General features: G+C 51.5%; 3 protein-coding genes across 3 annotated transcripts; all 3 read right to left on the reverse strand.

Annotated features, from left to right (window-relative positions):
• Positions 1 to 2384: 2384 nt before the first annotated feature.
• Positions 2385 to 3879, reverse strand: LOC100902570 (uncharacterized). Its single transcript, XM_003737114.2, has 4 exons — positions 3773 to 3879; positions 3535 to 3656; positions 3290 to 3412; positions 2385 to 3182 (listed from the first exon to the last, which is right to left on the reverse strand). The coding sequence occupies exons 1-4, from the start codon at positions 3775 to 3777 to the stop codon at positions 2593 to 2595; spliced, it is 840 nt and encodes a 279-aa protein (XP_003737162.1). The 5' UTR covers positions 3778 to 3879; the 3' UTR covers positions 2385 to 2592.
• Positions 3880 to 8295: 4416 nt separating this feature from the next.
• Positions 8296 to 19962, reverse strand: LOC108865084 (uncharacterized). The gene is made up of 11 exons (XM_029113099.1): positions 19500 to 19962; positions 14419 to 14538; positions 12793 to 12969; positions 12400 to 12690; positions 12139 to 12320; positions 11169 to 11328; positions 10791 to 11063; positions 10406 to 10604; positions 9960 to 10075; positions 8848 to 9021; positions 8296 to 8636 (listed from the first exon to the last, which is right to left on the reverse strand). The coding sequence occupies exons 1-11, from the start codon at positions 19960 to 19962 to the stop codon at positions 8455 to 8457; spliced, it is 2337 nt and encodes a 778-aa protein (XP_028968932.1). The 3' UTR covers positions 8296 to 8454.
• A 1738-nt stretch (positions 19963 to 21700) lies between these two features.
• LOC100906327 (hemocyte protein-glutamine gamma-glutamyltransferase-like) lies at positions 21701 to 23836 on the reverse strand. The gene has a single exon (XM_029113100.1). The coding sequence runs from the start codon at positions 23834 to 23836 to the stop codon at positions 21701 to 21703; it is 2136 nt and encodes a 711-aa protein (XP_028968933.1).
• Positions 23837 to 25302: the final 1466 nt, after the last annotated feature.

A 25302-nucleotide genomic window follows, 5' to 3' on the forward strand; every position in this document is an offset into this window, starting at 1 on the left:
CCCCTGATAGCTCTGAAAGACCCAATAGAGATCGGAATGCGTGAGTCGAATCAGACGTCGAAGCTCAAGGTTCTCATTCGAAACTTCTTCCTGGACCGTGATCTTTTTCAGAGCGAAAGTTCTCTTTCGCGGTTTCCTCCGACGCATCCTCATCTGCATGGGAACCTCCCGCTCTCACAGGCTCGCGATTATCCTTTAGGGACACGCGCAGACGATCTGTGACATCGGAATAAATAACGCTGTGCTTTTCGAACTTTCTGTATTGAAGCAATGAGCCCTTCAACTTCCTCAATCTGAGTTAGTGTATCGAAGCGATTTGCTGCCGACCGCCACAGACACCCAAAATGCTTGCAGCTACTGGAGGGTTCAGAGATCCAATGTACAAGATGGCCTGCTTCAAGTATGCGCCTATAACAAAAGTCCGTGGACGTAGATAGAAGCAAGCACCACTGATCTGGAGCACATATTGAGCGATCGATTTCAAAGTCTCACGTTCGAGAATCTGAAAATGCGTATGACTGCAACCCATAAGCCGAGGGTGTACTTAGTTGAATGATGATCCAGAATCGCGACAGTGCACGTAAACGAACAGAGGTTGGTCGACGTCTTGATGCCGTCGAGGTTCGCGCTTTTACGCTGATTTCCAGTGCAAGTTTCGCTCTTTTCGCTGCATATTTCAGCTGGTATTTTCGCCTGCATAATACCGTTCTCTTCAGTTCATGAAGTCTACTCATGAGTGAGAGGAGGGTCAGCAATTCCCCGAGAGACTATCGTCTCGATGCGAGGCCGGTGAAATGAAATCAACAGGGACTTTACTCTCATCGAGCGGAGTGCTTGGTCAGAGTAGGTACTTCAGAATAGAGAGTGCTTAAGTCGTTCTCTCAGAGCAGGGTATTTCGAATGACTTGGCGGATGTACCCACTCAGAACGAAGCCCGGAAAGATGTGTTCATTCCAAGGAGTGCTCCTCCTTAAACAGTCTTCTTAAAGACGAAGTGACTCCAGGTCATGCGCACAAGACTCGTAACACCCCCGCTCGGGTGTAGCCCCTTCAGAAAGAATCAACAGAGACCGAAAAAGTTCCCTCGAGAATACTCATGAACCCGATAGGTCGGTGCTAACGAACGGTCATGCTGTCTGGCCGAAGCGCATAATTCTCCGAAGGATTCCGAGACTCCTTCGCGAGTGGTACTTCCGCCTGTCGCAAAGCATTTACTCATAATATTTTCGCCTGGAGGGTTCCCTGCCGGCTCTGGAACGCGCCCTCGCATGCGTAAATTTCTTTCCCCTCCCTTTCAGGCTGATAAAAGGCGATTATGAAAGACTGAATGAGAATGATGTCTTTACAGCATTCTATGAGCATTCTAAGCAGACTCCTAAGCGACAGCTGCTGGCACCCAACGCGGCCTGCGGTGATCGGAGGAAATCTGGGGGATCAATGGAACCCTGGGACCCCTTGAGAACGAGACCGTCAAGTTGGGAGTTCCCCCTTGAGGTTCCACGCGCCTCCTGCAGTCTCTCGATCCGTGTTGTTTCTTTAGAAGGCCGACGCGACGGAGCACTATAGGCTATTCCACTTCCGGACTGATCAAAGAGGAGACGTTCATCTTATGCAGTCTCTTATCCACGACCCATCCCAGCACGCAGCCTTCCGGCCCATAAAATTCTCCGAATGGCGACTGGCGGGCTTTGAAATTCCCCGGGAGCCCTGCCGATCCCTAGCGGAAATGTTGTTCAATGTGACCGGGCATTGTTCTACGAACTAGTAAATAGAATCGTGACTTGAATTGATCGATTGCCCCTGCTTCCACTCATCAGGTGTGGACACAGCTCCCAGGTTGTGAGCGTACGTAGTTCCTATATGCGCTTCCATTTCTGTAATCGGTTATGAATAGATTCTGTACAGCCGTGCGAAGCGACGTTCGAGTGTTCTCTATGCCATGGGCGGGGGGATTCGATCCTCGGCTACCCTACAACTAATCGCTCCCCAGGAATAGCTCTCCGCTAATGGGGTTCGATCCGAGTGATTCGGGACACGATTCCCATAGACCCCTGTAAGGAGAAGCCCTTAGGAAGAGCCTAGAATTCCGACCGTGAGGTCTATTGGCCGATAGGTCCTACAACATTTGGGGTTCTCTCAGTCCCGGAGGAAGCATCAAGTCCGAACTTTTGTGGATCGAATCAGCGCATGCCGCTTTCGGTGCTCCGAAATCCGTCGGAGATCGGCGATGTCTTCGTCGAGATACTCTCATCCAGTGGTGTTTGTAATGTATGTATATGAGTGTATGTGTGTACAGATGTTGTATATGGGAGGTTGGAGGCTATTGGAGGGTAGCCATTGATGTGATACATGGAGATGTTGATGGGAGCGAGAATACGTGAAGGCAATTTCTCATGCGCTTTATTTCAGTTGCAAGACCACGGTCTCGCAAAGTTGCTGGCATTCTCCCTCTTGCATTGAGTCATCGGAATCTCCGCCGCATTCTTCTTGAGGCTCGGTCGTGTCATTATAATATTAAATCATGCTGAAGAGACGATCTAGCTTTAGCTTCACTAATGATCAGTTTTCCATCGGTGCGTGTTTCTGCTTAGATCACCAAGCAAGATCATCCATGCGGGCAGGAACCTCCGTGGATGTTTTCTTGGGCGCCCCCACTAAATCGGCTCGAGCTTGAGAATTGCTCTCAATGAGCGAATCCTCCCCTCGGCCCAGTTCCTCGGTAGTTGTCTCACCATCGGACGATTCCGTTGTATTGATGCCTGTGGAGTCTTCGGTGCTACCGCTTCCGTCGTCGTCGCGAGCCGAATCCTCAGTACTTGGTCCATCTTTAGTCAGAGCCCCCTCGTGTGGTTCGGTTGATGGCATGGCACCGTCATCCTGGGCTGATTTCTCGCTTGTTGATTCGTCTTTCTTCGGCGCTCCTACAGTTTCGGCTCGAGCATCTGGTCCGGATGAAGCGAAATCGTCGTCCCGAGATGATTGTTCGGTCGATGACGCATCTATTCTCGCAGCTCCGCTAGACGGCTCACTACTCATTGGTGAGGACGTCGACGGAGAAGGCATTTGGGTACTCGAAGCCGAGGCGGGATCTTCGCGGGCGAACTCCTCGGTCACGCTCTCGAGCGGGCTTCTGTCCTGTGTGTTCTCGCTCTCCTGCATCATGCAGTTTGGATTCTCCGCAGCTAGAAACTTACTCGATTAGGTACTTATATGTTGAATGGAAACAACTGTCGAATGGTGCTTTTGAATCGCTCCTTCCCCGAGATTTCTGAGGACTGATGACACTTACGGCATCGTGGTACTGGGAAAGCAAAACATCTGGTCAACAGCACTTCAACGTCGCGGGACACTATGTGGCTTTCAGGATCGGTATTGTTCTGGATGACGTCGACGATGCATGCGGTCTGATGCTCTATTGGAGAGAGATGATACGTTCGATGAGCGTTCTCGATTGTCGCGCGGGAGATATTTCCCCACTCCGCATCGAGTAGATTATTCATCCCTTCATGATCAGGTTTGTAATGGCAGTCTTACGAGGTAATCGCAGAATTCCGAGCGGTGCATTGCTGTGTGTTTTTCCGTTAGGCGGAAAAGTGGGAGCGGCTTCGCTCCCCAATATACATAGTGCCACCAGGATAGCTGTCGTTGCTTGTTCTCTACCAAAGAAATAATGGACGGATACTCAACGTTCGAAGCAGTGCGATCGAAGGGAGTTTCTGCGCTTCCAATCTTGACGCGCTATACATCTCACATTTCTCTGTCGGGAGCTCACCTCATTCTCGAGTTTTGCCGCAGCAAGGATCGAATGGCTCACTGTGAGGCCGAACTTCCTATCCTGGCCCTATATTGGCGGAACCTGCCGGACCTGCGAGGGAATATGAGCTTTTCGCTGACAGTCAAAATTTATATTCGGGGATTCAGGTTTGCGGCAGTACCTTCCACTTGATTATGGAAGTAACCCGAGCATTGTCGATGACCGGACCGTTTAAAATATACGCTTCAAATAACACCAGAAGTATATTCCGATCAGAATAACAAAGACCGTCTTCATACACGATCCACGCAACGGCTGTTCGTAGAAGTGACGCAATCGCAGGCTGACGTTTACTTTGACTCGACTCGCCCACAACTTGCTACAAAATGGTTCCTCTGGTCTCTGATCGCTATTTTTGGGAGGTGCCGACTCCCGGCAAGGTGAGCCAGGAATCCAATGAAACGCATACATCCAACTCATAAACGACGACCGATGAACTCTCTGATGCTACCTAAGCCGAACGGTCGTCCTACAGCAGGGAAGAACCACTCGGAATCCGCATCGATCTCCGATTCGACCCCTGACGGAGAACCATCGATGAAGCACTCCGTATCTGTTTCTCGCCGACTTTTTTTATGTCTCTCTTTGTGCGGAGAACATGTGATAGTTCACAGCTCTCGGACGAGTTCTCGCAAGGGCAAACAGAGCAGCGGCTGAGCGAACGGGCGCGAGAACATGCTCCAATGAGCAAAAGTTATAGATGAGGGCAGATTCGCAACCAGACAGGGACTACATGTCCGGACAGATGTGGTGGTCACGAGCAATTCGCGAACTTGCAATTCGATACGACAAATTTCTCCTGCTTCCGTCACAGTCCGCGTCCCTTGATATGACACAGTCGAGCGGAACGACCAAAGGTTCCGGCCCTGCTCATTGTATTAGCTCAACGAAGTGACTTCTGTTGTACTTTTTGTTGTACACACGCTGCTTCCACTCACGGTGCACGCACGCCGACAAGCCGGGCTAGTTCCCTCGGACAATCGAATCGAGGGACGCCTTGGAATGACCTCCCGCAGTAACGCGTCGATTGGCCGTATGAATGAGCCCGTGGCATGGGAGGATAGGAGGGCCTTCCGCAGGAGTTCTTTCGCATTTTGTAGAAAGTCCTTATGCGGAGCCCCGGCTGCTGTTGCTTCGATCGAGCTAATGCTCCGACGGAAGAGGGTTAAGACAATACTCCGATTCGCCAACAGAGCGCTGGAAGAGCAGCGTGGTGAGGTAGCCAAAAGGCCGGCCATCTAGGGCCCTCGGTCGCTCTGGTCTCGTCGTCAGCGGAAGGTACTACCCTTGGGACGACCGTTGATGCTTATCGAGTCTACGTTCTCCGTCAAGCCAGGAGATGCCCATGAGAGGGGAAAAAGCCTGCGATGCATCGAGCTGCATTATACACGAGCAGTGTAAAAACGTGTTCATATTGCATGATGAGTAGAGTTCCTTCTCGGACATTTTTGTTTCCCGATAAGTCAAATATGAAGTTCCCGAAATTTAGGAATTCCGATCACGTACCATTTTGAGAACATCCTCAGAGCTGCCACTATTGAAATCGTTCTGATATGGACAGTGTTTCAGGCAGCCCAGTCGTCAGCTACTCGCGACGGTCGCGTGACTGATTTCTTCCTGGGAGAAGAGTTGTTTAGCCTTCAAACTTCATCTTGATTCGCGTCCTCTCTTCGGAATGCTGGCGTCATAGCCTCGAGACGAAATTTCTGATTGCTTCTGGGTTTACCGGGAAGTCGATATCGTTCTCTTTGTTACGATCGGACCTCACGGCGAGACTCGAGAAGTGAGTTGATCGCGGGGATTACTCCACTTGTTCGATGACTGCTGTCGGGGATCCCGAATCTAATCAGATGGCTAGCGGTGGCGGAGTTCCTCGGTCCGCGAGGTGTTTCAGCGCATCACAGCTACTCTCAAACTCGGAGGCGTGCGCCTTCTCCTTGGCTGAGGAATGATTCTTCGAGACGAAGCCAGAAGGAGGAATACTTCCGTTTCATTCGAGCTTGATTTTCACCGGTTATAGCCTCTAATCTCGTCTGTGTTATGGTCATGGTTATTTGTGATACTCGCTCATTTCTCCACGTTCCCATTGCACACGCAAGTGACCCTGATTCAAGGGCGAGTTCCCTCTGCGGATCCTCCGGGCTATTCGCCGGCAGCAGGGAACTCGCACTGAGCTCCACTCCGAGGCAGCGAAAAGACCTGACTCTCTTACCATGCTTTTCTGGAGTACGTATGTCTCGTAGTAGTCGTGGCATTCCGAAGCCCACACGTAAACCAGGAACATCGCGTGTAACGGGGAATTGTTCCTCGTGTCCTATTTCGGAGAATATTGTTAGGCGTACCGATGAAAATTCCGATAAGAAGTCGCCTTCTTCAAACTCTTCGTATGCTCCTCCCCTGAATTTACGAGAGCGGTCTTCCTGCGAAGTGCCTCCGGATCAGGATTGCTTCCCAACGATGGTCTAGCCACAATGAATTCTGATGCTTATTGCATTGATCTCAGCAGGCCCTCCCGAGCGGGGCACGTGCAAGGGACTCTCCGCATCAGGATCCTCGCAGATGAGAAACCTCGCGCATAGGGAACCTTCCCAATATAGAAATCCGCCCATGAGGATTTTCGCGTAAAAGGCCTTCTAGGATTAGACCGACGCGACGGACTTGCCCGACCTCCAACCCCTTCGCAGAGAGGCTTCTATTCGAGATGGGCTGCTATTGGAGAGGTGCTTCTATTACAGCGGAGCTCCTCACGATTTGACGCGCGGTTGTGCAATGACGGTGATTAGGGAGAAGAGACTTCAGAAGGCTGGATTTCTCGCGACTTCTGAAACTCGAGGTATGTTCTGGAACAGAGATTCTCGGAAATCTGATTCGATGTCTCTTGTGGGACTCCTGTCTCCTGTCCGAGACGGGCTACTATTGGAGACGGGTTTCTATTGGAGACGGGCTTCTATTCGACTCGAGAATCCCACCGAAGGGCTTTTATTGGAGACGGGCTTCTATTCGACTCGAGATTCCCGCCGAAGGGCTTCTATTGGAGACGAGCTACTATTGGAGGGGGGCTTGTACTGGAATATTCACCGTATACTTATGTATGAAACGATACTCCCTAATTGGAAAGCGGGCTCGCCTATGGTGAACTCCCTTCATCAGGACCACCGGATAATCGGACCCTACGCGTAATCGGATCGGGATCCGGATCCCCGAATAAGCTTTCCTAGTCAAAATCACTGCGTTTTGTGTTTTGTCGGACCAGCCGCCAGATGGCTTGGTTCCATTGAGCGGAGTTCACTGTATTTTCCGAAGTCCGGAAGGGTGCTCGTTCTTTCTATAGCTCGTAAAAGGTGCCTGAGAGAGTGCCATTTTTTTCTCTCAGGAAAAGTTATTCGATCTGAGGGAACATTGTGTATCATCCGAATCATTGCTTCCCCATATTTTCTTTTCGAATTCAACCAGTTCTCCGTTGATTTCTGTCCTGAGCGTAACGAATCCCCGAGCGTGTATGGACACTCTTTGCGTGTATGGTTACCGTGTTAGACGCCGGAGACTCCAGCAGGCGATACGAGGATGGAGGATCGCGTGACGAAGTTTATTGCCATGGTAAATGTACCTACTGTATGATCTATCGGCGAATGCATACTCCCCTTCACGGGCATGGATTGCTCCTCATCTCTGGGACTTGCCATAAGTTGAGGGGACATGGGGTTAGCGAAGGAGCTTGCGAATCAGTCATCAAGCAGGAAGACTCCGACTTCACCGAAGCGATCTGACCGACTACGCTACCCTCAGCTCGAACCTAGCGCGAGCGGACTTGCGCCGCGCATCAAGCAAGATCATGGGTGAAAAAATTGCATTGATTCGCATTCATGAGAAGCTAGAGCCAAGGATGCGAGAGCTCTGTATGAGAGAGAAGGATAAATGGGTAGCTATTTCCGCCAGTTTTATTCATGGAACGGGCAGCTCCTCTCTTGCCGCTCCTTCATATACAATCACCTGGCGAACGGGCAGCTCCTCCCTTGACTGAGCTCCCTTAACTTACAAAACGGGCAGTTCGGAGAGTGGTTGAACTCAGTGTCTGATCCCCGCCTGGTGGAAGCTCAGGCTAGGTGAACACCGAGGGTATACGACATCGTCGGGTGATCTCAACCCATCTCCGAAGAGAGCATACCTCAGGTATACCTAACCTGAGCATACCTTAGGTAGTAACTCTTGCCGCTAATATACAATCACCTGGCGAATCCGGAAGGAATTGTGGTGATGGATCTAATCGCGAATATAATCAAGTGCTGCTCAAGAAAGCGCCATACTCGGGAAAGAATGCCAGTATTAAGATGAGCCATGAAGAGTCACAGGGAAAATTGGCTTGTCCCTTCCAGGTGGATTCATATACACCCATAGTTGAGGAACATCATTCCCCAGTGTGATTGGCATGATCAGCATCACGACTCGATCGCGATAGGTTGTTGAATGATATAAGCAGTCTTGCTTCCTCGACCGCGTCAAGCATATCCAACTACAGTTCCCCATTGAGTTCAGAGGATAGTGAGCGCTCTGATACGACTCATTCGGCCCAACACGGGCCCACCCCCGCATTCGACTGATTCCATCTGAGAAACCGCGATAGAGGTCCTGGGATAGCATCCTCACAGGGACGACATTGTGAAGAGAAGAGGCGTTGGATCTTTCGGGGTGTGGACCTGTCGTGATGCTGTCGAAGTCCTCCGACCTCCCGAATTCAGATAGCAGACTGAGATACCAGCGCAAAATGATAGCAGACTGATCGCTGTATATAGAGCTACGCGTACGGTTTCCAAGTTGAACAAAGCTGAAATGGAGACGGGCTTTCAGCGGGGAGCGCATTCTCGCTCGTTCGCTCTGCGGTTGATAGACTCCGAAATCTGACTGATCGAGCCTTGGCCGCGGATAGCAAGGAGGGTCTAGGCGACCGCGTCGGGCTTCCATTCATCGAGCAAACCGTGAGCACTTTCGCCGATGCTGACTAGATGCTCAGAATGGACGTTTTCAGTATGACTTACAGCCACCAAGATCAACACTATCGAAATCCTTGTCGAGGGTCCGTGTATGAACTCGGAATGCATCCATATCCGGATCCATGGCGGAAAGGTCGGCTCCGATCGCCGATTTTCTGAGATAAGGTGCGATCTGCAGCGCTGAAGATCTAACACTCTCGCCGCCGTCGATCAATGTACCTGGGGAGCGCATACCCTGTGTATGTAGAGTCAGGTCGTAGATCATCATCGGTACTAAGTCAGGTAAAAAAAAGTGATCGCCGCTCCCATGGTTATTGTTCCCCTGAATATAGTTTTCCCGAGTATTCCCCCGCTGGCTTTCGGGCGACTCTCAGAGGCTGTCCGAGCTTGTGGTTGGCGGACCCGAGACCCGACCAATGGAAGTCTCACGCAAATCTCAGGGCCTCGGAACAGAGCTGTGGCGCCGCGCGCCGCGTTCTGGATACGGCGCACAGGTCTGCCTTGGAATCATTGCCGGTGTAGTTATCGGAATCTCGCAACAGATGATCATCAAATCGAGAGACATTCAGGGAATCGTCTCTCGACTTTCTCGGGGAGAAATGTCGCGGACAATCACCCTGATGCCCGAGAAGATGCCTACAGCTCAGGGCGAGCTCAGGAACGATGAGTCGAGTCCTTCATGAGGTTTCGGGGAAAAGCATTGGAGCCCTAATCATCGATATCGTCTCTGAGGAGAATCCAGAAGATATTTCGCCAAGAAGACTCCCTGCTTCGCTCACCGCGGGACTTCGTATGTACCTAGGTTATTCCTGAGGAGGTCCACATATGAGGCGAGAGACACTGCCAGACCAGCGCTCGGATAGTTGGGGACAAGCATAATCGAAGCAATTATCATCGATTATCATCGATCGGGGTACCGATATTCGAGGGATAGATAATCGGGGCAGAAGCGTCAAGAATGACGGGAACTTTGACGATCAGTGGTACGCAGACCGGCGCGCAGCCATGAGAAAAAGCTAGAGGTCATGCCTCCTCCAACTCGATATTCGGTATCCGGAAGACCTCCTTATTATGTATCCTAATTGGATTCCATCCAGAGAGGAGGGTCCGTCGGAACCCTCCAGGTATCCGCGTCTTCGAATGGTATTCTTGCTCACCTGAGGAGTCCGGCGGGTTCTGCAGGTCCACGTTCATTTTATTAGCAATACCCGCTAAGCAGAAATCTATGACATATTCCGTAGACGGTTGCAAGTAGCCCATCCAGTACCAAGCCCTGGAAATAGCCCATATTACCGCTTTCTCAGCTTGACACCGGCGCCCGAGCAAGGAAGGCTCTCCCTCCGTCTATGATGATTGCCCCCCTCGGTCCCCGAAGGGAATTCCTCCCATAACTAACAACGGGGTACGGCGGTCGACAACATGCAGAACGCTTCTAAAGATCCCGAACAGCCTAACCAGGTTTCTGGCAATAATCATCCTACAACTCCATCATGACACTGAGATCGCTTCCGCCATAGGCCATTGAAGTCGACAGCTGAGATTGGCGAGTTCACTCGTTTCAGCTGATGGTGGCGATCTACCTAAAGTGAATCAGACTACCAACCTGGTTTGGGAAAGCTGGGCTGAGTTTATGATCTGCCGATTGCGGATCAAGTCAGCAACGATCGTGATGTTCGCGAATTCGTTGCTGAAGTTCTCACACCCGACGAGTATTGCGCTGCTGGTCACGTTGTGTACTGTACAATCCATCGAGCGAATGATGTCATGGGGAGCGCTGTTCGTTTTCATATCGTTGCCGTAACCTATCGGAACGGAATCCGCATGAACGCTGCACAAGTCTCCCACGCCTTTGTCGGGATTCTCCGATTGCTGCAGGAACCAGTCAAACCCCTCGAGAGATCGGGACTGTATCCGAGACCCCTTGCGATTTTCTATCTCACGAATTCCAAAAATACCGTAGATCACTTTATGATGAGGCAAGAACCTACCTCTCTCGAGCAGTTGCAGGCGGCAAGGAGATTTGCGCCCACTGCCAAGCTTGTTCTCTCCCCAACACAAAACTTCACCATGCTCGAGCATTTGCTCACTCATAACGGTCTCCAAGCGATTTGTTCGAGTGGAGTTGTCCTCACCCAACAAGGACCAATAGACGCGGGCAAACTTATTCCATGGCTGCATGTCGACAGGACAAACCAGGACTGCCTTTTTCCCTTTGTCAACGTATCTTTTCTGGATAGACGCGGTTGCACATCGGGGCGAATCTACGAAGAAGGCCATCTCGATTGGAGGACGACTAATTCAGATAATCGCATCCGGAATAAGCCCGGTCACTACACGGGAGGGCCCGTTGATTAGGATGGACTCACAATGAATGATCAGAAGAAGAGGACTACTCGTGACGTCCTCGCTTTCCGTCTGTAGCGCGGTGCCCCGCACCTGGCACGTGTAGTGGCCGCGATGACGCTTCTGAACGTTGCGCAATACGAGATAGCGATCCGTGATGAGGATACCCGCTGTGCGGTTTGACTGGAATTATACACTCTCAACTTAAACCTTCGCCGGTGCTCACGTCATCCTCATCTCGCCCTTTTCGATTCCCTACAGCCTGTCGAGTGTCGAGCTGCGGGGTAGGTCGGCGAGGGCGACCTGAGTCTAGGGGGAGAAATGCTCCAGAGCAGCTGGAGAATAAACGAGAATAAATCTTGCGAGCATTACACAGCCCGACAAAAAAAATTCGCTCCGATACAATAGAAGTTATACCCAGGTGGGGGTAAACCGGGCGCGTAGAGACCGAAACAGATTTTCTGTATCAGGTCTAGTTTTTCTGTAATTCAATATTTCAGTATTCCCGCAACTCTTCGTCTATCAAGCTCTCCATCTTCGCTCCTGGGTGGTCTGAGCTACTCCGGCGGATACCAAATCTCCTTAGGTTCATGAAATGTAATTCTACGACACTCCTCATTATCAGCACCAGATCGATTAAATTAGATCGATCGGTCTAGATCGATGAAGCTCCGGGAACGGGTACGGCCGCTTCGCGGCGACTCGGGAGCGCTAGTGAAGCATAAAACTATTCCAGCGAGCCTCGCAGTCCTCGCGCGCGAGACAATGTGGAGTGCTGATAATGAGGAGTGTCGTAGAATTAAATTTCATGAGCCTAAGAAGATTTGGTATCCGCCGGAGTAGCTCAATGCACGTTTGATGCGAGCTATTTGCATCCAGACCCCTTACGAATGCTCAGGTTCACAACCGCTTTCGAGGCAACGCACGGGACTCGTCCATAATTCTTATCGCAAACGTGGTTCAGCGAGTTGGAGAGGAAATATAAGGGCTCACCTTCAAAACTCCTCCGTTGTGACTCCATGAGATAAGATGACTCGGTTTTGGGCTGTCTGATATGTTCGGTAACTTATCGACCGATATATCTTGAACCGAACATTCAAGATACACATCGCTGCCAGCATTGATCCCCGTGGCATTCAATCCTTGACCAATCTTCAATGTGACATCCGGCTTATCTGCGGGGAACGTCGGGACCGTCACTAGTGTGCTTTTCTCTTCGTTCTACATAACCTGGGTGAGGTATCAATTGCTCACATTTTACATCCAGACGAATGAATTGTGATTTGTACTCTCCTGCGCTGCGATTCTCCGCTCGGCACTCTAGTCTCGCGCCCATATGTTTCTCTTCCGGCGTCAGAATGATGACAGAAGTCGCCCATAGATGGGCGGAATCATGGAAGATGACGTTCGGGTAAACTACGCCGTCGAGATACCAGCCTATTTCAGGAGGGGGGAAGCCGCCTTGCACTTCACACTCGATCTCTTGAGGTATTCCGAGAACCAGGGGCGACTGCCACGTTATAATGGAAACGGACTCCGCACCCACTATAAAATAGCAACGGTCTCACTTCTTCAGAATCGATTCGCACGCATGCTCTTTGGAATGGGGTGGGAGTATCGACGCAGAGCGGCTTTGGCATCCCTTACGATTGACCAGAAGTTTGGCGCAGATTGTGCTTGAACGAAGAGATGACGCTGAGGACACTACACAGCAAAGCTTCTTCATGAACAGGCTGCGGTTCAAGGGTCCGAAATGGATTTCATGAGATGTGGCTTGCAGCCAGCGGCCGTCGGCGGTCCAATTGTACCATACGGGATAATTATCTGCTCGAAAAATGAGCCATCAATGAGATCGAGAGCGGCGGGCATTTTCTCTCCACAATTCTGTATAACGTATTTCCGAGGACCAAAGGAACGGAGAATGGGGGAAGTCGGCTTCCAGCGATGGAAACAAACCTCATCCGCAATGTTGAAGAGAGGAGCTATCCTGCTTCAGGCAAACTCTGAACATCGATCCCTATCTAGAAGCATGAACTAGGGGAGCAGAAGCGAGCCATCGAGCCATGCGGACTTCCGCGCTAAGCAGACGAACTCCTGGGGGTTCCCCTAAGTGGGAGCCAGCTCGGGTCTCTCCTGAATTTGAGAACCAGAATTGCGACCACTCTTATTGTACTCGAGCTCTTCGACCGATGGTCCTGGAAGCTTGAGACTTTCCAGCCTCGCAGCGGATGCTCTAAGCACGCTCTTGTTCGACGCCGACGAGTATACGTATATTTAAAGAGCGGCATCCTTCGAGCGCATATACATACGTACAATATTCATGCGAGATCAAACAGTTGGGCAAAGGCGTGATTCGTCGGCGTCGTGAACGATTCAGCGCTTTTCAAGAGCGTGTTCGGGCTCAAATGTGGACTCGGAGACCAGGCGGTCGCCCACGTCGACTCCCGACCTGACGCCTCCTTGCCCCTGCGGGCCATTTCAAGCTGGGATCGGTCCGAAACCATGGAGTGGATCTTGATTTCGTACGACCGGACTCGAGATTAGCTAGCGATTGCTCCCCGGAATTCACGGGTGGAATCACGAGGCTTAACTGAGCGACATTCTCTACAGGATTCCTCTCCTCAGGTTCCCGCTCTTTGTACATACGACATCATCAGATACGGTCTACTTCTCGCCTTCCCGTTGTGGGGGACGGAATCTCTGTGATGGCCGCCCCATTCTAAGCTCGATCATTATTGATTTTCGTCTCAAATGAGCTGTGTTCTGTGTCGCACCCTCGATCAAATATAGCAAGGCGCATAGACAGTGGAACCCGGCAAGGCAAAACGAATCTGACTTGCTGGAACTCTCAAACGTCTCCCATGTCTAAATAACGACAAGCGACGAGTACCATTGCCGTGGAGAAGCAGTGGCGTAGCGTGCCTCGATGATGCCCGGGGCGGATTCCTGAAATCCCGTGCCGGGACCCCGATATTATTCCCCCCCTCAGATTTCTTTCGAAAATTTCCCAAATCTTACACTCCACGATCTGGATACCGATGGGAGTCAATATAAGTCTTCATTCATTATTCATTACGACCAAATCTCGAGGAAAATTCGGCTTTGTGAGACTTCCATCGAGCATTAAGATGCCCCCGGCGCAGTGATGCCCGGGGCGGATCGCCCCACCGCCTTCCCCTCGGTACGCTACTGTGGAGAAGGTCTGTCTTGCATGGGAGGATATCGTTCCCGATGCCCTCGTTAGTGAGTGATGACGCGTAGTATCCAACCTACATGAGTGGGATAGAGTACAGCTCGCGTTGAGGTAAGCTCGTTCGGCATACGGTCCGATGGTAGTTTCATTCAATGATATGATTTCGTGGTTTATCTCCATCAGAGGGGGGAAGAGCGGCGCTGCAAAGCAAGAGACCCAGCCTTGAGCATAATTAATCTACGAGAGCAATAGCAATTCCTTGCTAGATGAACTCTTGACTCGATCATTGGATACAGCATGCTGAGGAGTTTGTGTTGATCCTGCGCGAGCGATCAAGATCGTGTAGGAGTATTTGCGTATTCTTCCGAGCTCTCAGCCTACCCCGGAGCTTGACATGGCTCCGTCCCCTTGCTTAGACGGAATTCTGCGGGGCACAAAGTCTCAGAATTATTCACGGATCTCAAACGCTTCCTGGAAGGTCAGAGCACCCGCAGCTCTTGCTATCGACATCCCCGTCTTCTTTCGATCTGTCACAATGTGAAGATCATCGTAGACTCTCCTTCCGCAGGGTCTGAAGCCTAGAGCTCAGCAGAGTCGCGCATAGTTTCGACTCGACGGAGATGGCTGCTTTCCCGAACTCGGGAGCATTACAATTTCCGAGCCGAAACGCGTCAGTGGCAATCTGAGTTCGAGTCTCGGAACCTCACGAGGAACATCGTTTGAAGAGCCTACAACACTAACCGGATTCGCCATGAAAATCAAAGATATGGCGGCGACCGGAATCCGCCCATGTAGATAAGATGGCATTCGTCGCGAGATCGGGCGTTCCCCGCTCCCAATACTCCCGTTCGAAGGATCTGCTGTGTCAATCCGGAAATTCCTCATTTCGGGACTGCCCAGGCTATCACAAGGGTTTCAACAATTCGCAACTCGAGGTTCTTCGTTGTGAAGGAACCGTTAGAGGAGCGAATCATAGGGACTCAGTTTTGTACAGTATAATGCTGCAGATCAGGACCGAATCGTGGCCATCATCATGATCGGGACGAAGGCTGGACATCCAGCCCCGCCCATGTCTGATGCATCGCCTTCGAACTTCTCCACGATAAGAGCTCACTCTCCGCTTCCGAGTTTCCCGTCTATTGTCTTAGTACAGCGATATCTCGATACAGAAAAACCTCAAGCCGTCACAGCGAATTCCCAGGGGAACGAACTTCTTGCTCCACGTTTGTCCGCTGGCTTGCTATGGATGGATACTGTTTTCGAGAGCAGGATGGAACATTGTGTATTGCGCGACAGAGACACACCACGTCGAATACAGGAAGAGCGTCTCAATTCGGGCGCACCGACCGATCCATCGGAGCCCTCGAATTCGTCTGAGTGAGTGTATGAGTGCGTCAGGCACAGTTCCTGGTCGGTCGAGAGGGCCAGTAATGAGGTTCGAGCTGAGAAAAGGGGGAATCATGCCGAATCAGCGCTGAAACTGAGAAGGGTCGTTCGAATCCAAAAGGCTCGGTGAATTTACCCGCAGGTTGTTCGATTGAAGCTTGTGTTCTCGGAATTTTGTTGCGAGCGGGGTGTCACGTTCGAATCGTCGAGAAGCCGCGATAAGAGGTCGGATTTCGAACTCAAGTAATGAGAAGCAAACAATACTTCGCTGACGACATGGATTCATACGTTGGAGGATGCATCAGGGTATCGGGACGTCGTAGACACCAAAAGTTGCCTCGCTGCAATGCCTGCCCGGAGGCGGGAGTCGCCTACTATGTAGTTCTGTAGGAAGCGGTAGTGCAATAATGCGCCGGAGCAGGCAGCATCTCCTCGTTCCGTCCGTATGAGTGTCCTCGATCAGATTGTGAAGCGCTGGGACGTTCCGGGACGCGTTTCCGACCGATGATGGATCTTTTCATTACCCCTCAGCTGATTCCATCATAGGCCGTTCCACTAGACTGAGGCTCGACGTCCAAAACAAAGCTCATGAGTGCCGGTTGTCGTTCGTAGTTGGATATAAGGAATATACATCTCCAGCAGCACGTTAAACCGATGGCTTTGCTTAGCAGCGAGGGCACCACCCGATCACAATGGTGCCCTCGAATGATCCGACGCCGGCGCATGTCGAAGGAAGATTAGGCTACCGAGAGGAGGCGGGTGATAACAAGAACCGCTAGTCAATCGTCTCGCGGAGCTTGGGTTCTGCCGCCTCCGCCATGAGATTTTGAGCGCGATCGATGAGAGCTCGAGTAAGTTATGTACCGAGGTATGCTCTCATATTGCGATCAGTCCTGTTGGCAAGGACAAGATCAATCGAATATCTGATCAGTTTCCGAAAGAGATGCCCTGGAGCGCAAAATCCACCTTTCGAGAAAGTCTCTGTCGGTGAGTTGAAGATGTTCCTCTGAGGGAGACTCGTGAGATGGTTGAGGTGTGTCGCAAGGCGCGCTGCCCCGCAGGAGCGACATCAGGCTTCGGTGGCTTTGAAGGTAGTTGCGAGGTTGCAGACTTCGATCATCTCTACGAACCCGGGTTGATTCCGGATGCTGCTCAACGAGCATCGTGCAGCAGATGCATGCTTCGCGATTCCTGCTCACTCAGTCGTTGACGCAGTGCCTCAGATCTTCCTTTGACCCTGTCCTCAGGGCCAGGCATTAGCGAGGACATCATTTAATGATTCATCTGGATTTGACAGTATCCATGTGCGCGTCAACGAGTGAGCTCCGCGGAGCCGGTGATATCACGCTCCCATTTTCCGAGGAGTCGCTCCGTCGACTCCACATCGAAGCGATTTGAAAAGTAGCTGCCATGGCGGCTGAAGATGGAGTTGAATCGTATGCTTCGAATTCATTCTCTCGAGGTTCAGAGCAGTCAAAAATCCTCGGCAACTTCTGAGAGAGCTTCACATGGGCGTCTTCGTGCTCATGGATATGAATTTGGATATATACCCGGGAGTTCCCCCCGAACATCGGTCGGCATCTGGATTTAGACATCAATTTACAGTATGGCGGAGGGAAGGTGAAATCTGTGGAAATATTATCGAAGTTCTCTGGATTCCAGCGGGAATTACGAAGTTCAGTAATCGCCTTCATTTCGAAGAAATTAAAATATTGAATAATCTAGAGTATTCCGCATCGTCTGATACTGTCGGCAATGTAAAGAACACACAACGGGATAGATGCTCCGCAAAAATTTCGGGATCCTCACGCTACAAGAACTCCGGACACAGACAACCCATCGCCGACCGAGTCATCGCCGTAATCTCAACGCCGACTTCTCAACGCCGGATACCTCAACGCCGAGACAACTCATCGTCAGACAAGCTAACGCCGGGACGACCTAACGCCGTACAATTGATCGCCGGTCAACTCAACGCCGAGAACCTGTCGGGTCCGGTCAACTCAACGCCGAGAACCTGTCGGGTCTGGTAAACTCAACGTCGAGAACCTGTCGCGAGTCGATCCTAGCTCAGGAGGCACACTGCTTGAAAATGATGCGTCTAGATGATTTGCTATCCCAAGTACACAGCTTGACGGTGGGTACTTCCAGACGATTCAAGGACCGTGCGTTTGCTCTGATTCTCGTGCAAAGCATAAAGAAACCGAGCAGTCCGCTCTCGGTAACGAGTGCGGAGGCAGAGCGAATTGCACGTGTCTTCTGTCACAGCTTCAGAACATGACGTCGGCGTCGCCTTCTGATTCGCACCGGGTGATCGCGTGCGTTTCCTCCAGTGGCATCAGGCCTCCACGTGCTGCCATCATCAAGACCGCTCGTTCTATGGTTCTGGTTCAGATATCGTGATCTGTGAGTGAATACGGGCTTCTCCGGACAGAGTGGGATTGGTGTCGCAGCGGGGAAAACCGCAGCTGGCTTTCGAAGGACATATGTTTGTACAGGACAAGCGCAGCAAGGATGGAACCAAGGTGTTCTGGCGATGTGCGATTACACACGTCAGCTTCGTCATGTACCGATCCCACAACCTCGTCGCCACAGGCCAGGACAGGCTTCTACCTGTGTCGAGCTTGATGGGCGTGGCCGATCCCGCTCTCCGACTCCAGCTCCTGAGAGAATGGCTCAGAAGCTGAAGGCACAAGATTGTTCCTCAATACATTCCCAACGCAGGTCTTGGCACTCAACGACAACGTGACGGGAGCATGTCGAGTGAGACACGGGCCGTGCCATCGAATTCCCCAAATTCAGGGCCTCGGAATCGTCGTTGCCCTTCCCTCTTCTTCCTCCTTTCCCCGTTCTTCGATCTTACCTTGCTGTTCTTCTTCCCACTCTCCGTTCTCGTCCTGCCCTTCATCCTCTCTCTGCGAGTCTGCCTTCGTGAAGTGGCAGGCCTCTCACCAAAGATGCGGGGAGCACCGACCAGACTCAACCCCTTATGACCCAGTGACCGTCGCTGTACCTGGTTCTGCTTCACCTTGAGTCGGAGGATGCATGTACATACACTGTGGTTTAGCTCAGCGACTTTGTCAAGCGAGTGAACGCCGGCAAATCGGCGACACGCAGAGGGTGTTTATTCTCTCGCCAGTTTCCCGTCAATTCAATGCACTGTCATTCCGAGGAAGCTAGTCTTGCCAGCGGACTACAAATACACTGAGCTTGCGACCGAAGGCGTTCCTCGAGAGCCCCGCGTACTTGGCAGACCTCCGCTCGTATCGTAGATTCGTAATCACATGTCAGCCAAGAGAATCTGTGATCGAGAAATCCCGGGCGAAACTGGATGGCCTCGGGCGCGGATCTATCCGTACAGCTCTGGTAAGACGTCAGTCACATCGCAAGGGAGTGAAGGAAGCGTCTACCTGCCTCTTTGTGTTGCTACTTGTACGCGGACTCCGGTCGTGGGCGAGTCTCACGGCCGCTGTCGTCCGATACATAAAACCTATGAGCCTTGTTCGTCCTGCGTTGTTCTCAGACGAGTTACGGAATGTCCATGGCGGACCGTCGGAATGACCGTTGTACCCTCACAAGGGGAAACGTTCATTCGAGCAACGGCTGGTGAAGCTTATTTTCTTTCATTTTCATATAGGCGATTCTTCAGATCGAACCAATCGTCTACAAGGTGTTGTGAGAGGCCCAGCGGTCTGTGCTACGGACGTAGGAGGGGATCGATAGGTGCACTGGTGAGGTGTCTCATGATTGCCAATACATATGTGGTTCGTTTTACCTTGCACAACCAACGAGGTAGAACAGTTTTTCCAGCGTCCATCGGCGTATTGAACATCACAGCTGTAGAGACCCGAATCACTGAAGTTTAGATTGATCAGATGCAATTCAGAGTTCAGAAGCGAGAAACGTGCTTTTTGAGTCCATCGGACGTCCTTCCAAACGCGGGCGGAGTCAATGGTCGCATTGCCGCCGTCCAATCGATACATGATTTCGGCGAGGTTTTCTGTCTGGTCCGAGATACTCGAGTGCTCCCCGATTTTTTGACGATGCCTCGAATCGAGGAGAATGTTCCACTCCATGAATTGAGCTACGTCTCCGTCAGAGCGAACTTGACACGGTAGCGACGCCTCACCACCCTCGAATGCGACCAGTCGTTTTTCACTACCACACGCGGCTCTCGTTTCACCGTGTTTGAAATGATGGCAGATTGAGATAAACAGAGACACTAGTTCGATCCTCATGTTTGAGCCCTGCGCTTTCCGAGGAGGATCTTCGTCAATCAGGCACAAGTCCAAAAAACTCCATGATCAAATTAAACATCCCATAGAGGAGTTCAATCTTGCTCTTCCACTTTCTCCACGAGCTGTCTCGCAAAGCGTCCTGCCAACCATCTCCTCGATTTCTCGATCACTTTCATTGGCTCCTCGATGAGACTGCGAAGCCTCTGACTTCTGTCATATCCTTGAAACTGTTCAAAGAGAGAAACATCGTCCAGAGTCCCGTATGTCATAGGACTCCTCGAGTCGAGAGCTTTCTGAGCGGCTTCATCGCGTGGGACTGTCACAAGTTGGAGCACTATCGAAGAAGCTGCAATACATAGCACGTGTAAGAGGTAAGAGTATGGGAGGCGGGAAGTCTCGAGAGGAAATCGGCGTCGAGGAGGGGTTCCACTGAGTGAGGTCCGACCCTTCCCGGAACAGTCCCTTTCCCTCGACGCAACCTCGCGCAAGAAAAGCTCGCTCCGTCGCAGATTGCGTCTTCGTGTCTGCATGGGGCATTGCGGCGAGAAAAAAAACTGCGAGGAGCGAGCCCCGATCCTTTGTTCATTCTTTTTCCTCTGACCTGGCCTCTCTGCGGGACTTTCTCGACGAAAACTGGGCACGATCAAAGTTCAAAACGGGATAGCTGTACTCTAGACGCGAGGTGGACTATACAGTTATCGGAGGCTTGGGGGAAACTCAGCAGCTGGTAGGGAGATAATTCCCGAAACAAGTTTTCTTCGAAGGTGTTGTGACCTTGGATCAGTGCACTACACAGACTGCCGGGCTAGATCAAATGAAACGATAGCACATCCAGACCGAGAGGCCTTCCCACGAGAGCCAGAATTCAGGAGAATCAAACAGACTCCAAAACCGAATTCGAGGGCTCTGACATCTACATGTTTCACGAAGCACGTGCACTGGCTTCTGATGATGTCCATCAATTTATCCATCCAAAACGAGCGATAGCTGTAGTGGGAGCGATGGCTGGCGCTCATCATAAAAAAAATTTTTTAGGGGTATGGGAAGCCGCGCGGTGTCGTTCTCGCGGCGGCCGTCACTCAGAACCGCCGCTGCTGCCGCCGCCGCCATTCTTCGCAACAGTATTGTAGTATCGGCACCCTCCTCCTCAAGCATGGTTTCGTCACTATCATTGCGTCGCCTTCGTCTCGGGCCCGGTCCTCGTCCTTCGACCGTGGCTTGGCTACCAGTCGAGTCTGCTCCTTAGCGTCACTCCTCCAGCTTTACCGGATCTTATCGAAATTGGTCGTTCCGGTCGGAAATAGGGGATCCGTTGGAGCGATGGAGCGGAACCACCCACCTAGCATGGATATCATCAGAAGTCACCTTCCTGAAGCGAGCGCTATCCGCTGCCTGAATCCGCACTGTGCATTAAGAACTTAAGACGGTAAAAGAAGAGCGTGATTCCGCGCTAGCCAGGAATGAACAGATGACTTCACCCATGGAGAGCGAGCTTTGCTGATCGCCAGGACAGGAATTTTTTCAGAGGACCCAATTATCAGAGGTTCTCCCTTTCCTCTGTTGGAGAAGGGTTGTCGTCCATCGGGAAGCTCCGGGATAGGAGCTCTTTGTCACAAGCGGAGCGAAGCTCCGAGCCAGGGAAAGATCGTTTTGTAAGATTGCAGTGCAGAGTTTATTCGCATTGACAGGAGTGAAAGAAAAAATTACGATTCCGAGCGGTAGAGAGAGCAAGATCCCCCTAAATCACGACTGTCAACGAGCCTTCAACGCCGGAGATTTGGTTGGAGTTGAAAGTGATGATGAAGTTTTTCTCGTCGCTTCTGGTGGAGATTGCTTTGCCGCGCCACTTGAAGCTCCCTCCGCCAGGGATCACAGGCAGATCCCTCACAACCTGATGATTAATCAGACCAGGAACGGTTATCACCAGCTCGCAGTTGGTGAGCGGAATGAAGAGGGGATTCAGGAAGCTCACGCTATAATGAATCTCGCTTTGCATTGTTGCGTCCCTTGCGGCCGCCACCTCTAAGCGCGGCATCTCCAGTTTAAGAGCGAAATGACCAGCCCATGTTTTCTGAGTCTCGAGTGTTTTGGCCCCAGCCATCACTTTGAGCAGACCAAAATTGGTTATTTTAGCCTGGTAGTCTTCAAGCAGGATTTGTATAGCACACGGCATCGACCTGTGAGGTTCCATCTGGACTCCATGGATTTTCTGTCGCTTCACGTACTTACTGATAGAGCCAGTGTATTCGAGTGAGGCCACTGAAATCACGAGGTCAACAGTCCGGATAGCGGAGCTCAGGTTTTTTATGTTCACGATAACATCGAATGCATCCCCGGCTTTGACACGTTTAAGTTTAACCAGCTCGTACTGAACGTCTTCGCTGCTGGCTGCCTCCCCGTGTCTGAGGAGCTGCTGGCGGGCCTCGAGGTTGTTACATTTATAGGAGGAAGTTATCGCCATGGCGTCGTCAGCCGAGTCGTTCTGTCTCAGAACGCCCGGCTGTTTCGTCAACACCAACATTCCAGCTTCACGATTTGTGAAGACCACTTTCCAGCCCGAGGGCTCGCTTCGATCTCGAACCCAATCGTAGAATAGTGCGTTAGTTTCGGCGAAAACGAAACGGGCATCGTAATTCACGTCGACTCTGCCAGCCTGGATCGCTTTCACGGGACATGGTCCCGTTTGGAAGCGACCCTCGCTCTTCTCCTGCGGAGTCCCGTCAAACGCTTGCCATCCATCGAACTCGGGCCCGAGGTCAGGCCTTCTCATCCAGCCCTCATTCCACAAATGGAAATTCCACGACGAATCTTTGTTGGCTGCGTCGAGTGGCATCCCGTTCTCATCCGAAAATGAATCGACATTCATGTTGCCGTCAGTGTCGTGCGCTGACTCGAAGTTGGTGATGGGACGGCACGGTATGCCCAGAGCCCTACAAATCGTAGTGACAACGGCCGCATAAACCCAACACTGGCCGTAGAAAACAGGCGCTCCGCCTCTCCGCATGTACATTTCGAGGATTGATGTCGTCGAACTCCAAGTCATGGGAGAAACACCGTCACTGTAGTCGCCATCCCATCGGCCGCGCAAGATTCCTTCGTCGTCGGTTTGGTCGACCAGCGCAGAAATGTGCCGAGCCATACGTATCGGCGAACGTAGATCACTCACAGAAATTTTTCCCAGGTCAACGAGATAGCTTATTGTTGGAAGAATGATGTGATCGAATTGTCCGAAGTGCCAAACTTTGCCAACAGGATAATCGTGAGTCCCTTGATAGACTTTCCCATAGTCGTTCAAAACGTACTCTGCTCGAAGATCCTCATCGGGCATGAAGACGTCGTCGTCCGGATGCCACGGGTTGAAGAGAACATAGATTGAATCCTGAAGATTGGTCTCACGTTGTACATTGGTCTTCTTGTTGGTCACTTTATAACGAATCTTGTAGAGACCCACAGGAGCATCGGGCGCGCACAACACAGCGAGCGAGAGAATGCCTTCCGTATCATACAATGTGCCTATGAACCAACCGTTGTCGACCTGTTGAAGATGATCGACGTCCAATATCTGCTGGCTCACCGGCAGGACGAACTCGCTTGGACCGATACCTTGCGCAATGAAAACGACGCTGATGTCGTCCACGCTCCAGTCGACTATCCGATTGAAACTGAAGCTTAGCTTCATGGGTTGACCGCGGCGGACAACGAGGCTAGAGTTGTCGCCGCATCTCGTTATGGCGAATCGATCCGTCCGATGGCTAGAAGTGTTCTGTTTGATGTGGAGATCCAGTCCTGTGACCTCTAGGGCACGACTTGTTTTCAAAGCACCGTCCCCGCTCATGTTCAGGACGCCCGTGAAGTCTTCGACGATTCTCTCCATGTTTGAGAATCTCTCTGAGAGCCGTGCTTTTATGAACGGGGACCCGAACATCTCAGCTTCGGATACCACGCTCCGACGAATAATGAGCAGATAAAACCAATCTCGGGATGATCGGGTCATAATGTACACATAGTCCTTTAGATGCACCGACAATCAAGAAATGAATGAGTCGTTCATAGAATCCAGTCGCATTCAGAGGCGGCAGGTCAGGGTCGTAAAAAAGGTGATGGTTCCATTCAGACTTGACACCATCCGACCCAAATAAGATCTACGGGCAAGCGCATGCGGAGCTAACTGCGAACTGGAGTCCTCTCGTGCCGTTGACTAGCGATACGTCCACGAGCCTGTGATTCCTGTATCCTCCATCTTTTCCTTCGGGATGGAGTCAGGAGCCGTATAAACTCGAAATCCGAGCCGGATCGCTCGGATAGGTTGAAATTCCTTTCCATGAAGGAAAGTGCTCGCCTCCTCGGAGTGCAATCGGAAGTCGACGGACTCGGAGAAAAACCCACAGCTTGGACGTTTGCCAGGGCTTCGCTGTCAACTCCAAGCCCCACTGTTTGATCGAGCTAGGCAGATCGTACATACGTCGGTTCACCCCGACCAGGAAACGGGATTATAGGAAGAGACTCGCGTCGTTCTCGGCACTCGTGTCGGATAGCGAGGGGCCTAATTCGTGGCTCCTCGGCGATCCTTCGAGCCTCGAGTGTCTCAAGGGGCTCCGGAGTGGTCTCTTTCAAGAGCTGCTGATATCCAGGATTTTTCAGTCTATTGGCCAAATCCAACATTAAATCTTACGGAGAGGACGTCTGTGCAGCTTTGGAGCGTGTGAGAAGGCCTAGTAGGGGATTCCGATCCTTAGAGTATCACGATCTACCAATGATCGGCAGGACTGGTGATCCATGCAAGTATCAAGCCGTCGGTGGTACAGGGATTGAGGACAGAAACAAACTGGATTGAATACCTAGTGAGCTGGAAATCGAGCGGGCCAATGACGAACTCGGCGAAAACTAATTGGATGGAAGACTGCGCGAGCAAATGAGTCGGATCTGACATCAGCTGCCCGATACCCGGAGGAGGAATTTACACCGACGAGAGTTTGGATGATATTTGACTCTAATAGATGGATGGATCAAATTGGATTTGTTCGACAGGAACAGACACTGCGCCAAGAACCTAGGATTATCTCAGATACGGCACCTGGAATATACTCACAAGGAATCCTCGGGTGGTTGCTGCTCCGTAAACGATTTCGGAGCAGCACGCCGTGGACTCCAAACGGGATCCGCGGTAAAGCATCCGACGGCTTCTGAGTTCATCATCAATCGTCGGACTAGTAAGTTAAGTTCAGGAACTTATGACCTTCGTTCCGGATCAATCCCGGCTGGGCACCTTGACTGGCCCGGCACCCTCAATGGAGCGCATGCCCTAAATAATTGCACTGCTGAGCGTGCGAATAAGTAGTT

This window comes from Galendromus occidentalis, unplaced genomic scaffold (assembly GCF_000255335.2).
Source record: "Galendromus occidentalis unplaced genomic scaffold, Mocc_1.1 scf7180000075391, whole genome shotgun sequence".
NCBI lineage: Eukaryota > Metazoa > Arthropoda > Arachnida > Mesostigmata > Phytoseiidae > Galendromus > Galendromus occidentalis.